Below are 12,211 nucleotides of genomic sequence, written 5' to 3' on the forward strand. Positions count from 1 at the left end.
TCGTATTGACAAGGCCTGCCTAGCAGTATGTGACATACATCCATTGGCATGATGTCACAAACAACTTTATCCTTATATCTGCCTATTTGAAATTCCACCTCACACTGTTCATCCACCAGCAACTGATGGCCTTTTTGTAGCCATGAGACTCTGTAAGGGCTGGGATGTTTCAAGCGCTTCAATTCCAACTTTTCTACCATTTCTGTGGACACTAAGTTATCAGTACTACCACTGTTAATAATTAACTTACAACACTTACCTCGTGACTTACAAACTGTTCTAAACAAAGCCTTCCGTTGTGTTTGTTCAGTGACCTCCTTGACTAGTTTTAACAACACCTTGTGTAGCACTAGGGCTTCCCCTGTCTCTGGAGCATTTTCTGCTTCTTGGGGAGGTGCCGCTGCTTCCTCTGGTTGTGCAACATATGCACCCCTCTGTCTAGCTTGATCTACCTCTAGACATTAAAATGATCAGTGTCCCCATTTATGACACCTGCAACATTGATAACCAGCCCCTCTTCCTCGACCATTTCCCCTACCTTGCTGGGATGACCTACTACCTCTCGTGTTATCACCTTTGTCAACTGATCCAGAAGCTCTGGAACTGCTGCCTTCCTCATTACTACTAGCAGTCCGCCCTCTGCCATATGACTGGCCTTTTCCCTTGCCAGCTCCTCGTCCTCTTCGGACATTCTGCCTTCTAGTAATTTTCTCTTCAGCTTTCATCGCACTCTGATACGCTTCTTCAGTGTTCTTTGGAGATAAAATATTGATTTCATCTAAAATTTCTAATCTTAACCCATTTACATACCTGATTGTTCTTTCCGCGGTATCCTTTGTATATCTGGCTCTTAAGTTTACTCGATAGAACTCCTCCGTGTACTCCCTTACTGTCATTCCTTTCTGTCTCATATTTTGCACTTGACTGTGTAGTGCAATCTGATAATCTTTTGGCATAAATCTACCCTTCAACTTGCCCACCATCCTTGACCAGGTTTTAATCAGCATCTTGTTCAATCTCTTTTTCTTCATCTGGACACTATCCCACCACAGGGTTGCGTGTCCCTTCAATTTTGTTGCAGTGAACCTAACTCTGCGGTCTTCGCTGACTTCCTCACACTCGAAATACTTATCCATCTCGCTGATCCAATCCAATAAAACCTCGATAGACAGGCTGCCGTCATAGGTTGGGAGTTCTGGCTTGGGTTTACTGCTTGCCACTAAAACAGACCTCAACAATCTCACTTTTGGGGTCTCACCTTTCGATCCATCTGTTGCTGCTTCAGTTTCCTCTTTACTGTCATCGCCTACCTCCGGGTCTCTTCTTCTCCCTGCCTCCACTGACTCCAAACGGGCAGTAAGAATTCTGACCTCCTCTCTTAGTCCTTCCTCCGCTATCCTTCGAGCGCCTCTGCCACAACCTCGCCTTCCTCTTTCCATGTCTTCAATCAATTTAACCTGCTCTGATACCACTTTGATGGGACCAGCCCAACACTTTACAGTCTGTCATAATTAAAATGATTATGTGATGTTTATATGTTTGATTGAATAATTCGGTTGTGATTACACGTGGGAGGAATGCACCGTCGGATATTTTGGGTTTGTATTATGTGGCATTCAATTACACAATTATGAATGGGTACTTGCCTTGGACTTCATATTCCCGCTCCTTTCTATGCTTGAACCCTTCTCTCGTCGTTCATTTTGGTCACTTGCTGTTGGCTTGTCGAGGGTTTGCTCTGTTGTGCTCTGTAAGTTTTGGTAAGTAGCTTTGCTGCGAGTCTTGGGCGCGCCTCTGGTTGTTTCCAGTACTGGCTCCTTGTTGTGTGCGTGGTTGCTCTTAAACCTTGGTTCGTTGGCAGTTGTGGTTTGCCCTGTAGCCGCCTGGGTAAGTGATACTTCTGTTGTGGTTTGTTTTCCTTCTGCTGTTGGTTCAATAGGCCGCCGTATTTCAAGTTTTGTGCTGGTATTTCTCATTCTGGTTGGCAACTTAGTAATTGGCTTGTCTCCAGGCTCAACTCGATAGCATTCTTTCATCCTCGGCTTAAAACGCAGGTAGTCTTCCTTCTTTGTTTCAATTTGTGATTCTCTTTCCACAACTTCTGACCTGGTTTGTTCCTTCATCGCCACATTTAGTCGGAACTTTGGGTGGAATGTCTGTCTTCGGCTCTCACTACAAATTCTCAAGTAAAGTGGATGCAATTTCCATTGGCTGTTCTCTCCAGGCTCTGTACTTTCACTTCAGCAACAATATATTTTCTAACACCTGTGTGTCATTCTTTGTGCAGGTATTGAGGGTTTGTAGTTGGAGGGTTTGGCGATGTATGCCTCGGTCTTGCCCGGTAGGCTCTGCTTCTTTGTATTTTCTTTAGTGCTTGGTCTGGTTTCAATTTAGGCTGTCTTGTCGTATGGCTTAACGCTTGTCAATTGACTCACGCTGTGAGTGATGCTCTATTGTTTTGAGGTCTGGACTTCCACTGTTTCGTTGACTGCCATCTTCTGTATATGGATGCAATTTTCTTTCGAAACCCTCACCTAGGGTTTGTCGTTCCAGGGTCTGCGTGTCTATAGCTGTGTATGAGTAGGTGTTTGAAACCCTCACCTAGGGTTTGTCGTCCACTGTTTGAGCATTTACGGCTTTATTTTTTCAGTACTGCTATATAATTGTTATACACTGGACTTTGCCATTTCAAAAGAAAAATCCTTCAGGAAAATATAATAAGATTTGGTTTGGTTTACCTGAATGACATTTTCTTTTGGTTTACTCTGAATTCGTAGCCTGAACTACAGTTATGATTCTTCAATATGCTTGTGATGTGGTGTATGAACGTGCACGAACGTTGTAGATACGCTGGCAATTTTATATGACTGTCAATTTAAATGTATGGTGGAAACTTTCGTCCGGCCGTGGGTGCTTGGCCTGTACCGAAACTGTTTGTATCACTCTTGGTCTGTCTTCATTGTTTGCTTCAAATGAATTATAAACCCTCGTATTGTATCTATTCTTCTGTCTCGTTATGAGAATTGGTTCTTTCTCTCAGGAAACAAGAAAAAGGAATTAAACTCAATAATCTATATACAGTAGGTTGTCCGTTCAGATATTTTTCAATTGGAAGACACAATAGAATACAATAGAACACACAAATGGACAAAACTTAGTTTCTCTGTTATTGTTATTATTCGAGTGTGAGAGGTACTGAACCCCTTACATGATTTGTCCTGTTACATTTATATGTTTCTTGTTCCAGTTAATGAAACTATATAGTTGCTTTTCAGTTATAGACTTTACAGTTACATGGTTATTAGTCATTCGTTCTATCCTTATGACAAGATTTTCCTTTTAGACACATTTGTCTTTTTCTTTTTAAAATAATAGGACAATTATTAATCCATGACTTATTAGCAACAGACAAACAAATAAGCCTAACTGATCAAACTACCCTTGACTAATTTAGAAATTAAGATAAAAATAAAAATCCTACCTCCTATTCTATCAACTAACATAAAGACAAATAAAAAGTTAACTCAACTCTTCGACCTGGCAGAGACCGACACCCGGTCATGGTGCCTGAGCTGGATGCTCCTGCATCACAAACAACCAAACGGTCTAATACTGAGGACCTGGAGCAAGGTGTAAGCTTCCTTCCCCAGGATGAAATATCAGTCCTATGGTTAATATTGGTTGTACTTTCGTGCCTTTGATAGCCTCCCCGACAAGGGCGCCAAAATGTTGGTGTCCAAGTATGAATCATGAAATTCACCCAAATCACATTTAATTGTCAACTTGGGGTTCTACTAGTTGTTTCAAGGTTATCGTGCACTGTATGTGTAGGCCACAATGTCTCTACCCAACATTGAACATTAATTATAAAATCATCAATGTGTAATAGAAAGCAATACTATAACAACAAATAAAAGTAACAAGAAGTAATAACTGTAAAACCAATAAGAATAACAACAATTAGGACTCACAAAAACACACTGATAAACATTCACAACAACCATAAACTCATGGAAATAAACTTAACACACATCTAATCCAGGAGCACGTGGCCAAGAGAGTGGGTCCAACTCTCTTATCAGGGTTATGACGAGATTACGAATCACGATATGCTCAGAAGATCAAACTATCATTAATGAAAGAAATATTACAAGTATGTTGTTACAGACTTAGAGTTAAAGTATTTCTCCTATAACCTTAACAGCTCTTAACAATGATAGTGTTCATAGCCCCCAACTCTACTTTATACATTTTGTCAATAATATAGGTTCTAGAATTAACATAATGTAAAATATAGCATCGTTTCAATCGAGAGATTGGTTTACCGTTGCAGCCAATGTTCAAAGATAATGTTGCAAGCTTTGATGGTATCATCCAGTGAATCACGGTCGTGGTCATTCTCCCTTCAAATCTGCAAAAATAATCAAATTAGCAAGTTGTTTAGGTAATAATCCCCTATGATTGTGCATCATTGACCAATAATCCATAAAGAAATGACAAGATTTATATCTGTGCATTTTAAAATATCAATTAACCAATGTTGGCGTGAAATGGGTAAAAAGAACAAGGTAAAGGGGTGAGTGAAAGTATGCAAATCTAGCCACAAACTGTGCTTATACCTATTCGAGCTCTGCAACCTACTATGCACCAACTCTCGTCGAAGATCAAAGGAAACTACCGCCTACAGACAAGGTATCAAGAGACCCCATCATTTTTCCAATAATCGTCATACTGCTAGGGTTTCAACAATTCTTTATTTTAATCAATTGTGACTAGGTGTATACAGGTGAGTTTCCGATGCCGAATTCCACTTCTCTGCTGGAATGCTTAGCATCCATGGTCATTCATTGGTAGAAATCATGGTCTAGCTCGCATCCTTCTTATTTCGTGCAAATTAACATCTGCACATTCTTACTTTCTATGCATTGATATTAACAATACCCCATTGCTCGACCATTCACACGTTTCAAACTCAGCTTTTAAGAGTAACAGTTTAGTGGTGACCAAAATTCCCTCGCATTACAGACAAGGGTTTGGGTTATAATTTCAATACCTCTCTCTTTGTAAGTCACCTAATCTGCAATTTCTAATCAAACCCTACCTTTACGATGGTTTTACGGTTTTTAATGTCTAAATCTCGACGCAATGATGTAAGTTACCACAACGTCTGCTGCATGGACAAGGAGCCAAATACATAGATGACACTGTATCCTCCCATTTCCCAGGTGCTTTTTTTTATAGGTCTAGCTTCTCAGTGAACTATAGAATCAACATTTATGTTTTTGTTTTATTTTATTCCTATTCGGGGAAATAATGGCCAAAGGGCTTGTATCTGTTCGAACTGTGTTTGTAGTTTTGGCTTGACTCCAGAACTGAATTTACAATTTTATGTTAAGACCTGGGTCATGAGAATAACTCGGCCAGGAGGGAATTACCCAAATTCAATACTTCTAAAATTAAAGTCTGGTTTAATTTTATATCGAAGGTCATGGTAAAGTTTACATATATTGGTTCATACAATAGTCTAGTTATTCTCATTGTGCATTGCATGTTTACTATTCAGAAAAATCCAGAACCTCGACCAGAATGAAGGTGTGTCTGTCTTAGAATTATTTGTGGTTAATCTCATATTTGCTGGCTATAGAGGAATAAACTAAATTCTGGTTTAATTTTATTAATGGGAAAAAGGGCTTGTTTTCCCACGGAGCCTCAAGCTTCCCACAGAAAACCCTTTCATACTTCTCCGGTAGAGTCCAGAACCAAAATTTATACGTACATGCAAAGGTTCACAATTACAATTATAACCTTTGTTTCCTGAGATTTATTTCTTTCATTCTAACCACTCCACCTGGGTCTAAGTTCTTTCCTCACTTTCTTTATTTTAGTACCAAAAGCTAGGTCAATATGGAAGGTTGTGGTTGGTGTTTTGTTTAAAAGAAAAGAAAATATATATCACTGTGGAAAGGAGTGTTTTCGTCACAATCTGCAAAATATACCATGAGGATTAACCTCTTCTTCTTCTTTAAGAATAGTTATCTCCTACCTAGCATTTTCGGCCTAGAAATAACAGCCTTCAAAGATCTTCTTTCTTCACAAGTAAATAAAATAAACACACGGGCATTACCATCTTTCTTTACTAAAAATATCACAATGAGATTGCGAGTTACACATAGGTAAAAAATAGTAACAGATTTCACAAACTAAGTAGCAATACTTATCTGTTTTTTTTATTAGTCTGTGAGTGAAATAAAATCAAGGTAAGAATTTTCTATCCTCCCAACCAACGAGACTGAGACTGACAATTACATTCATGTATCACCCCCGAGCTTCTTTAGTTTCCACGGTAATGAAAACAACAACCTTGTTGTGACCTCAAATTCTCTTGGGGTTTCCATCGGCTACCACCAGCTCAAGAAGACCCCTTTGTGTAGTACAGCAGTTTCTTGGAAAATGTCCTGCCATAAGCATTCTTTCCTCTTTGCCACTCGTAAAAATAATAAAACTAAAGTGCATAGTGTTAGTGGGAGCCATTCTAGATAACAATTTCCATTCATTCAACTCCATAATAAAATGCTAGTTTGTTTGATTATCGTCATCTTCGTTGTGTGTTTATTGGGATCGAGATCGAGTGCATGATCAACATATTGTGCATGATAAGAGTTCTTATGTTATCCTAATAACCAACCATAGGCTCTTTATAGAGTCATCTGTATGCTTTGAAGGTAAGAGAGGGTCTATATAATAGAAGCTTACCCATACAAAAGTTCTGAAAGGAATTGAAATATTTCTCAAGAATTATATAAAAATGTAGCTAAGATTATGAAAATGTTGGGATGGTTTTTCATTACCACTTTTACATGACTAGTATTCTTCATGATTTTTTAGAGGTAAACGATGCAACTAAGATAGTTTTTCGACATAGGTATCAACAAAGAAGATACATAAAAGGAATGTTGCAAGTAAAATTATCGACATCTAAAATTTAAATTGATGAAAATGTAGCTAAATGTGACAAAGGGTAGCGTTTCCAACATATGGCAAGTTTTATGGGTACTTATGTCTTAGTTGACATTTCCTTCCACATGCATTTGTTGGTAGTTAGATGAAGTCAATTCTTTTGTATTTTTTGTCTGTATTGCTATGGTTAGTATATGGTGATAACCTTTAATCTTCCCTCTTTCCTAGAAGATTATTTTGCATTGTATTTCAACATTGCATGATGGAAGAGGATTGGATATAAATCCACATTTTCTCATCATATCTTAAGTATGCCATGATTTTTTATGTTTATTCAATCATCATTGCTTGTAAGCTCATTTATCGCATGTTCATTATCATTATGAAGAGTTGAATCATAATGTATTTTCCATGGGAACTGATATAACTTATATCCAATCCATAGAACCTTTTAACAGAGGCATGACTTCTAACTACATTTTGGATGTCTCTATATCGATTGAGGAGTTGTTCATATCCATATGTGGGTTAAAGGAAATTATCTATGTTATATCTAGTAAATAAGAATTTCCATTAATAGATTGATACATTTGTTACAAATGCGAGATCATTTGTTACAAACACTGAATCTATGCACCATCTCTTGCTCAAAACCCAATTAATAGCTTCTACCAAGTTAAATATTAACACAAACTAACCCCTCATGGGAGTTCTAACCACTGGTAACTAGAGAAGGTCCTTCTCCCATATTGACTTAACCCATTCTTGAAGCTTTTTTATGGAGAAATCCCATCTATGAACTCGACCTACTAACACCCACTTGGTATTTTCCATAACTTCCTCAAACTGCATGTTTTCACCAAGAGCTAAGTTCTCTAAATCATATTTAACCTTGGTGCATTAAATTCCTTACACTTCTTTTCAGACCTCAACGTGGCCTTCGATCATTCTATAGGTGTTTCTCTGCTACAAAGTGTGCACTCCACTCCTTTTGATTGTGTTTACATAAAATTCCACCATAACACTTCCACAATTTGGGAGTCCTTCAGAAAAGACCCATGCTTGCTCAATAGGGAAACCCCCACTGAAATCATCTACAACACTAGAGAGGTTACCAAGCCCTAGACCACCTGCCTCTATAGTGACTGAAAACCCCCAAAAAATTGAGGCCCAATCCCAAAGTTTTCAAACCCAAGCCCTTATTAGCTCGATAGGGTAACCCCATAATAAGCCGCCCTTGCCTGTTGAGGACTATCAAACCCTAATCCACCTACAACCCGGCAACCCCCAAAAAACTATGATGGCACATCAATCCCACTCACTACTACTCCAACCTATTCTACATCATTAAGAAACCCTTGGAAGGAACTTAAAATCGGAGGTTCCAAGAGGAAAAATTGTGACTAATTAGAACTTATCGGCAAACCATGATCTTGAAACCCAAGCGATGACAACTCCTCCAGCGCTAAAAACAACTTGAAATTTGCCTCAGTCAATACCACCATAGAATGGGGAGGAAAACCTTCTGAGACAGTCGATATTTTTTCCAATGTTGGAAGGGAAGAAAATATCCAAAGGCCTAGAGATCCAGGTGTCACCCTAGGCTCTAGCTCGAGGAACTGAGGTGGCAACTTTGACCAGATGTAGATCTAAGATATATGAAACTACTTTGAATGTAATATACTACATTGAATTAATCACTTGATAGTGTTCATGACAAAGTATTTTCCTTTGCTCTTTTACTTTTAGCTACTAATTGTTATATAATAAGCCATTGTAATGCATTTGTCTATTAATGTATCTAATATTGTAGCAAATTAACTTCTTTCATAAGCTAAAACAAATCAACTCTATGTCTAAATTTTAGAGATATAAAATGATTTAAAATTAATCAAAACCTCTAAAATATTCTTCCATCTTTACATGTAAAACAGATCATGATGAAACTTTATTTCTTCTTAAAAACAAATTAGATAGTTCTTATTAAATTTGAACATAAAAAAGATATATATTCAAATCTTTCCTCACGTAAAAATTCAGTTATTCTTAAAATATGTTTTTGGTGTAAGAAAGAGTTTTCATTTTTATATATATTTCAATTTCAATAGGGCATTTTCAAACTTACAAATTAATTTATTATAAATTTTTGTTTAGAAAATAAAACAATAATTAAAAAATAAATAATATATATTCTTATTTAAATATTGAAACAATAATATATATATATATATATAAATAAATATAATTTATATATTTTTGAAAATGTTTAATTTTTTTTTCCTTATTATACTATAACACTTTTAAAAATATATTTTTTTTCAATAAATAAATAAATTTATAATTAACATATATATATATATAAACTTTTCCTATTTCACAACTTCATTAAAAAAACAAAAACAGAACATGTTGAATATTGGTTTGAAAGTCAAAAACTGTTCCATGAAAAACTTGAATATTAAATGTATAATAAAAAAGTATATAATGAGTGCAAAATTATTTAAAAACCAAATAGAAATGAGTGTATGGTGGGAAACTTCCACGTAAGTGGTATAACATTTTTGATAACTTCGTGGAAAAAGCTGCATGTTGATTGCAACAAAGTTTACAATTTAACTTTAGGAATAGTGAAGAATATGTTGACTATCGATTATTCAATAACTATTGGAAAGAGGTCTGTGATGGGAGACTCCCATCTTCTCTGGTAAAGAATATGTTGACTCACGAACATAAAGTCAAAAAGTAAAATATAATCATTTAATAAGTTTGTGGCGGAAGAAAACTATCTGAAGTGAAGTGAGTATAATGTGGAACGTGTGGTAATTTTATGAAGAGAATAGAATAGGCTGACTATTGATTATAAAGTCAAAAATTAAATTAAAGTTATTTGACGAGTATTGCGATGAGGTCTGTGGTGGAAAACTATACGACGTCTCTATAAATTTAGATTCATTTTATATTAAAAACTTCTGGTTGAAAGTCAAAATAACTATAAAATAAAAAAATAATAATAATAATTTATTATTTTTTAGGATACAATGAATATAGTGCGTTGTCTATCCCATCTAAATGTTTTTCTATCAATCCAATCTTGCTTTCCGTATTTTGTCCTTGCTGCTTTTGATTTTATTCCATCCTTGCTGCTTCTGCTTTTATTCCATCCTTGCTGGTGCTGACTTTATTTCCATCTTCTGCTGTTTACCGCCTGCAGATTTTATATTCTCATTCTGCCCAACCTGCTGCTATGCTTACAAGCAAGCCTGCAATGGATTTTGTGAACATAAGTGCGCGTGGTGCCATAACAAGCAGGATCCTTATTCTTATCGAACAGATTGATAATGTTATTCAGTTGGATCACCATTGGAGGCTGGAAACTCAGTTAAATCAAATGAAGAAACTCTTATTCGATATCAGCAATCAATTCCAACATCATCAGCAAAGGGCGCCCGTGGAGACCGTGACTAATTGTTTGGAAAGGATGGAAGATAGAGTTAGACGGGCGAGACTTTTGATCCATCGCTCACAATGGCTGCACCAATGTTTCAGTGGTCTCTTTTCCAAGCCCAAACTCTCTGGGCAAATTTTTGACTGGAAGACAAATGTGAATAAGCTCTTTAAGGAGCTTCAAATAGGTCTGGCAGAGCTTCAAACGCATTTGGTAGAGACGGGGATTAAACATGGCGAGGAGGTTGTACAGTGTTGGTTAAGGGAAGCTCCCTATGTTCACATAATTGGAATCTGCGGCTGCGCCGGCGTTGGAAAAACTAGATTGCTGCAAAATGTCTACAGCACCTACAAGGTTAGTGACGTCTTTGATGTTGTGATTTGGGTTACGGTCGGTCAATTGGGTACCCTAGAGTTGCAGGATTGTATTGCTCGAGCAATTAATTTAGATCTACGTGTTCACGATTCTAATAATGAAATGAGGAAGTATATGAGAAAGAGAAAACTGTCAAAGTATCTGAAGACAAAGAAATTTCTTCTGATTTTTGATGACTTGTGGAGTCCACTCGATCTTAACAAATTGGGGGTAGCATTTGACAATAACAGAGGAAGCAAACTCATATGCTCTACCAGCACTAGATATGTGATTGAAGCGATGGGGGCCAAAAACTGTATATGCATCCAACCCCTGACCCGCATGGAAGCTTGGCAGTTGTTTCACAGTGTAGCTTTCAAGGATGGCCATCTTCCACATGATTTAGAGCATATTGCCAGAAAAGTTGCCGATGAGTGCAAAGGTTTACCGTTGGCCATAAATGTAACAGCTGCAACAATGAGGGGCAACAACTCTGTAAATAAGTGGAATCTTGCTTTAAGGCAAATGCAAACACCAATTGATCATATTTTTCCAACTTCTTGTATTCGCATGGATGCACACTTGTATCAGGTATTGAGATGGAATTATGAAAGATTACCCGATGCAAACCTCAAGAGTTGCTTTATGTATTGCGCCATGTTTCTGAGAGATGAAGAAATTGAGGTGGACAAGATAGTGGGCATGTGGATCGGTGAAGGTCTTGTTAAGAGCATGGAAACTGCCCACAGTTATATAAAGTTACTTGTAGATCGTTGTTTCTTCCAGGTAACGCACATTCCCAATGGAATACTTCTAGTAAAAACTCACAGTACTCTCCGTGATGTGGCAATTTATACTGGAAAGAGGGAAGAACATTGTCTCTTCATGGCCGGTCTAGGGCTTCAAAATTTCCCAATGGAGATCGCCATGAATGATTGGAAAAGAATATCATTCTACGGCAATTTTTAAATCTTTGCCAGCAGAAGGATTGAAATGCAGAAATCTTGTTAGTTTAAATTTAGGGGCAAATAAAGAATTGGAAGAAGTCCCAATGTCTTTCTTAGATCACCTTCCTTCTATTAGGGTTTTAGATCTGTCAAGAACAAAAATAAAATTACTGCCAAAAACATTGTGGCAACTCAAACAACTTGAGTATTTGGATGTAAGTCATACTCAAATTGAGGAGTTGTCCGAGGAGATAGGCCATCTATCTAAACTTCAGGTTTTAAATATGTCTGGTTGTTCCAAACTAAAATCATTACCTCCAGCTATAGGTTATCTTTCCGGACTTCAATTTTTAAATGTATCTGGATGTTCCAGAGTGACATCAATACCATCTGAAATATTTGAGCTTAAAGTTCTCAAGTATTTCAACATATCTCAATATAATTTGTCTTTATAAGATGATTCGCATTTTCAAAATGTAAAATTAATAAATAATATAAAATAATTATA

General features: G+C 36.9%; 1 protein-coding gene across 1 annotated transcript; it reads left to right on the plus strand.

Annotated features, from left to right (window-relative positions):
* The first annotated feature begins 2,152 nt into the window (after window positions 1-2,152).
* Window positions 2,153-11,725, plus strand: LOC149177723 (putative disease resistance protein At4g10780). The gene is made up of 2 exons (XM_089421859.1): window positions 2,153-2,287; window positions 10,169-11,725. The coding sequence occupies exons 1-2, from the start codon at window positions 2,153-2,155 to the stop codon at window positions 11,723-11,725; spliced, it is 1,692 nt and encodes a 563-aa protein (XP_089277985.1).
* Window positions 11,726-12,211: the final 486 nt, after the last annotated feature.

Source organism: Pinus tabuliformis, chromosome 4_1, assembly GCF_031772625.1.
Source record: "Pinus tabuliformis cultivar Carrire ecotype Pingquan chromosome 4_1, CPIR1, whole genome shotgun sequence".
NCBI lineage: Eukaryota > Viridiplantae > Streptophyta > Pinopsida > Pinales > Pinaceae > Pinus > Pinus tabuliformis.

Excerpts from the sequence above, each read along its gene's own strand:
- LOC149177723 (XM_089421859.1), top strand. The coding sequence starts at position 2,153 with ATGTCTGTCTTCGGCTCTCACTACAAATTCTCAAGTAAAGTGGATGCA. Across the intron at positions 2,288-10,168 it reads GTGTGTCATTCTTTGTGCAG|ATTTTATATTCTCATTCTGC; the intron begins GTATTGAGGGTT and ends TACCGCCTGCAG.